Source organism: Xiphophorus hellerii, chromosome 10 (genome assembly GCF_003331165.1).
Source record: "Xiphophorus hellerii strain 12219 chromosome 10, Xiphophorus_hellerii-4.1, whole genome shotgun sequence".
Lineage (NCBI taxonomy): Eukaryota > Metazoa > Chordata > Actinopteri > Cyprinodontiformes > Poeciliidae > Xiphophorus > Xiphophorus hellerii.
The window spans coordinates 10,485,274-10,490,777 of NC_045681.1; the positions used below are offsets into that span (position 1 = coordinate 10,485,274).

General features: G+C 40.9%; 1 protein-coding gene across 1 annotated transcript; it reads right to left on the reverse strand.

Annotated features, from left to right (window-relative positions):
- Positions 1-2,171: 2,171 nt before the first annotated feature.
- On the reverse strand, positions 2,172-4,124 carry foxi1 (forkhead box i1). Its single transcript, XM_032574826.1, has 2 exons — positions 3,475-4,124; positions 2,172-3,340 (listed from the first exon to the last, which is right to left on the reverse strand). Exons 1-2 carry the CDS (start codon positions 4,070-4,072, stop codon positions 2,859-2,861), a joined length of 1,080 nt encoding a protein of 359 aa, XP_032430717.1. The 5' UTR covers positions 4,073-4,124; the 3' UTR covers positions 2,172-2,858.
- Between the last annotated feature and the right edge of the window lie 1,380 nt (positions 4,125-5,504).

Genomic DNA, 5,504 nt, shown 5'->3' on the forward strand with positions numbered 1-5,504 from the left:
TGGAAGTCTGTTTGCAGTTTGACTCAACCACATAGAGGATGCAGAGGACATGTGAAAGAGGATGTTCTTGTCAGATAACAATGGGAACGTCTTGGCCTAATTGCAAAATCTGGTGGAGAACCAATAAGGCACATCACCCTGAAGAGGACAAGGTCTATGGTGAAATACGGTGGTGGCAGCATCATTCAGATGACATGCCTTTCTCTAGAGGTGATAAGAAAGCTGCTCACAGTTGATGTGATTGTGGACAGATCTACAAACAATCAGAGGAAAAAAACTCCAAAAAACTTTAGACAGAGATGGAGAGTTTTCTGTACATTTCATCTTTCCTACACTTCACAATTGTGAACTATTTTGTCTCAGTTTTACATCAAATCTCAATACAATACACTGAGATTTGTGGTTGAAATTCAACAAAATGTGGACCCGTTTGAACAGAATGAATACGTGTGTATGAACCTGTAGCTTGCTTACATTGGAACGCAGATATAAAGGAAGGTAATCTAGAGTGAAATGATTTTTATATTATTAACAGGCAGAGAGGCAGAGAAATTTAGATTTTAAATTATTCTTTCTCCATGTTGGCATTTGACAGAATAATTCAACTAAATGACCAAGACTTGCTGGTAATCTGACCTAAAAGGCCTCTATTCACTGAACATGATTAGGTTTTCATCAGAAAACTTGTTACTGTGAGAACCAGCTCCTGGATGACAAAAATTCTCTTTGTCTGATCCGTGGCCTTGCTCTGCTGATAATAGAGCAAAATGTGGCCTGGTGGGGCAGGGGGATAATTTGTTCCCAGATCTTCAGATTGTAATATTTTTATTTGAGCCCAGGAGGGGATCTGTTCAATTGCCAGCTTCCATTGTACCCTGACCACAAGCAAGAAAGTCTTGTCAATTAATTTTTTCTTTTATTCCGGAGCAAAGAGTGCCTGAGCGCATTCAATTGTCAAGCAATTAGGAGGTGTTTCCCGTTGTTTACATGCTTTGATTCCGTGCGTATGGATGTTGTTTGGAAATAAAACCAAAGGAGGGTGTTAGATCGCATGAATGTTTCCTCTGTGTGGCCCAATTAGGAGTTTCTATCCCAACAACAGCACAACAAAACCCACATTACAGGAATTTTGGAGAGAAAAAGCATTGTGAATGCCAATACTTTGGGTGTTTATTATTATTATTATTTTCAGGCTAAACAGGCTAGCAGGCGCCTCCAGCTCAGGCACAAAAACTGAACTTCGCTGAAGTAACTTTAAAGGTCTGATCGCATGTTATTGGGGTTATTGGAAGTGACAAGCGGAAAATGTCTGTCTTACACACCTTCCTAATTCCAGCCACTTTTCTCTGAGTTTCCTGACAAGCTCTTGTGTGTGCTGGTTCATTTAGTCTGCTACATATGTGGACTTAAAACCTGTTTGAAGACGTGATCTTTTTGTATTATTCTGGGCTCAAGTTGAAACTAAGATTTAAACATCTCAGCAGGAGGTCACAAAAATATTTGAAACGCACGATTTAACTTTCAATTTAAATTTCCTCCAAAAAAGGAAGGAGGTCAATAACCTTTTGTTCTTTGATGATTTCACTGTCCAATTATAAAACCACCACACAAAAGGCTCAAGCTCCGAAATCTGCGGCACCAACAAGGAAATCATCAGAAAGTTTCCAAACCGGTGCCCAGACTAGAGAGGGGCTTTTGGTTTTCAGGTGGGACAGAAATAGACATTATAGGATTTCATAAATGGATGTGCCTCTGGACAATGTTGATCGATAGTATTTATTGGAGTAAGATAATTGCATTTCCCCACATTTTATCAGAATATTATTTTAAATTGAAACAGCAGGTGCAAATGACCACCTGATGTGTACAAATTAATGTATGGTTAAGTAAAGAAATGACTAAAAAGCAGAATGCTCTGTTTTGTACCTAGAAATGAAATGATCAAACTTACTGAGATACAGCAACTGGGATAGGATGGCCATCTCTAGTGAGATAGTTTATGCACTAATATTTCTATCAATATGAATTTAATAAGTAAAGTTTCAAATTATTTGCATACACCTTTGTGTATAGTGGAAATTTTGGCTTAAACAATAGCTTCAAAAAAAAATTTCAATGGAAAACTGATGGTCAAATAAATGACTTTTATTAAAGCATCCAAGTGAGTTTAAATAAAAAAAATACATGTCCTGTCTTATTTTTATGTGCAAAAATAATTTCTGTACAAAGATATCTTCATTTTTGAGACAAAAATGAGCAGCTACAATAATACTTGAAAAGTAGAAATAAAACAAATGAAATATGCATCCATCAGGCCTGAGTTGAAGAACCTCATTTATATAAAAATAAAAATGCTGCAAGTTCAAACTTGTGTCTGATATAATTACATGTCTTACTTGAGTAAAAGGTATTATAGTAAAATCCATTCAAGTTAGCTGCAATGAGGTAATCCGAACCAGACATATTTACATAAGAAACAGGAAGGCTTCTATGACAAGCAGCGCCAATAGTGCCAAAATGTAATAAATCCAAAAAATCTTTGTTAAAATGAAACTGGAAATAAGTTAAAGTATTTTTTGATGAAAAGTTAAAGCCATTTTTCTTTCGGTTAGTAAAGTAAATGTTAAGACATATTTGGTACAATGCAAATTTGATGAATTTATATATATTTATTTTAATTATTGAAATTGCCATACAGAGCTGGGTTATCTGTCAAAACGTGAACACTAAATATTGCCATATTTAATAAATATGTGGATATGTTTGTTTTAATTATTGACACAAATGTTGTAAACAGTGTAATTATTTATTTATCCAAATATGGCACTTTTGGAGCTCCATACCATAGAAGTAACAGTCTAAACCTCTGTTCCCTCCCGGCTGTATAGTAGATTATTTACGCTGAAGTGGTTGGAGAGGCTCTGCGCTGATGTATAATAGTTCATTCTGTTGTCAGAGTTCAGGGGGGAGATTAAGGAGGGAGAGTAGGATCCCAGTCCCGACATGCTCTCCCTGCTCTGGGACAGTCCCCCAGGGGCCCCGGAGCCGTCGCTGCCCGCCAGCAACGAGTTAACGCCTGACACGAAGCTGCTGAAACAGGGGCTGTGCTCCGCAGAGGGAGGCGGCGACGATTTTGGCTCCGTGGAGGCCGGAGATCCGTGCAGGCTGGACGGGGAAGGCGTCAGCAGGCTGGCGGTGTCGGAGAGTTTATGCGGAGCGTCCTCTGATTTGACCGGGAGAGATCCGTTTATATCCGATCTCCTTTTTCTCTTCCGTCTGAAGTTCCCGTTGTCGAACATCTTCTCACAGTTCGGGTCCAGAGTCCAGTAGTTTCCCTTTCCTGGAGTCAAAAATAACGCACTCTCATTATGGAGAACAAATCTCAAGTTATGGTAAATAATAATAATTTAAAAATGTAATCAAAATGTGTGTAAAGTGTTAGAATTAGTTTGGTAAATGAAGCTGCTGACTCACCTGGGTCGTCCTCATCTCTCGCTACCTTCTTGAAGCAGTCATTCAGAGACAGGTTGTGTCGGATAGAGTTCTGCCACCCAGCTTTGCTCTTCTTATAAAAAGGAAAGTTGTCAGCCACGTACTGATAAATCTGACTCAGAGTCAGCTTCTTGTCCTGTGCGCTCTGGATGGCCATGGCTATCAGGGCAGAGTAGGAGTAAGGCGGCCTGACCATCTTGAAGAGCTCCTGTTGGCTGGAGATGGACAGCCAGCCCAGGTCGGCGCCACCGAACCCGGTGGGAGTCGGGAGGAACTGTCTCTGGTTCGAGCCGTACCCGGGCTGCATGTAGGACGAGCTGTTGTTCCCAGGGAGGTACGGAGAGGAGTTGATGGCCGGTCCATTAAGCCACAGGTAGGGATTGGCGGACGGGGAGGTGTAGTCACTCAGACCGTAGCTGGAGGAATGGGCCGGCGGCCTCTGCGGGTGGTGGTGAAGGTTCTGCTGGTACACGCCGTAGTTGTCGCAGTAGACGGCCATGTCCAGGAGCTCCTGGGCGCTGTGGTGCTGAATGGGGCTGGTCTGGTGGTTGGAGGCAGGCTGGTGTCCAAAGCCGTTCATAATCCACCCAAACCAGAGTCCCTGAAACAAGTGCCGTCTCTCTGTCTCTCCCTCAGGACTGAAGCCACTCTCTGAAGGGGGAGTATTTATGCGCAGCGCCCCGAGCCTCTACAGGTAGCCCATTGAGGAAAACTTTTTGGTTGGACACACCCCTATGCTCAGTCTTGTTGTCCTCAAGTCTTTATTCAACCAATCCATCCATCAAGGAGTTTTGATACTTTGCTTCATGCTTTATGCGTCTTTATGTAGACTATTCGAAGAGGACCGTGCGTAATTACGCACATGCAACAACCTGGCAGTGGTTGTTTAGAAACAGTGGAGGTTGTTCCATGAATGCGAACCACTTGTTTGCTATTCATACCGCCAGATACAGATCCCAGCAAAAAAAAAAAAAAGACTATAAATAAATGCATACAGAATAAAAAATATGCTTTTCTCTTTAATGTGGACCTTGTGCCAAAACCTTGGAAAACGCTCTTTTTCACTAGCAGAATTAATTATAAATATCTTGTGTGTTAAGTACGGCAATGTTTATTCATTTAAAGTTTAATCAGAAAAAAGTGTTTTTAAATAAATTACCATCTGGATAATTTTAAACAAAAAGTGAAACAGCCCTTTAATCTAATTCTAAATCAGAAGCTTGGATTTAGACAAGTGCTTGTCCTGTGCACAGGAGTCATGTCATCAATATCAAAGATTATGCCAGAGGTGAACAATAGAAGAAACACTTCTATTTTATTCTCTTGAGTGCTCATTAAAAAAATACATCTGCTGCTTGTGAGGCACCTTCAAGGTCAGAAGTAACCTTGAATTCACATGGGACAGGTTGCAACAGTTACACAAATATTCAAGGAAAAAAAACTGTCGAAAGCTTAAAGCTTATTTAGTCTTTTCTCTCTCTCTTTTTCTCACACACGCACGCACACACACAAACTGTGTAGGACAACAAAATAATGTCAAAGATATGCATATTGGTGCTTAGAACAGCAATAGATTATTTTATGATGAACAGATACACTTTATGGTAAATGGTCTGCACTTCTGTAGCGCTTTTTCAAGTCCAGAGGCCCTTTTCACACATGTTAGCGACATGGTAGTCGCAGCTGCCCTTGGGCAAACTGATAGAGGTGAGGCTTTCATGCACCAGTGCCACTGGACCCTCTGACCACCACCAGCAGGCAGGGAGGGTTAAATGTGTTGCCCAAGGACACAGTGACTGACAGACAAAGCAGGGATTAAAACCAGCAACATTATGTTAGTTTATTAGTCCTGATAACTAAATTAGTAACGTTTTTTTTCTGCAGAATGGGTTTGCCATAAGCAGTGGGTGTTGTGTTTGGGTTTTGTGGAATGGCAGAAACAGGGGCCCACCCAGAGTGCCGTTCATGCAGGAACCGTTTCTGGTTTATAACAACATTCAGCTTTTTTCAAA

Bases quoted from the DNA above. Each gene is read 5' to 3' on its own strand.
- foxi1 (XM_032574826.1), bottom strand. From the start codon at position 4,072: ATGAACGGCTTTGGACACCAGCCTGCCTCCAACCACCAGACCAGCCCC. The intron at 3,341-3,474 runs GTGAGTCAGCAG...TTTTGACTCCAG, and splicing joins GAGAGATGAGGACGACCCAG to GAAAGGGAAACTACTGGACT.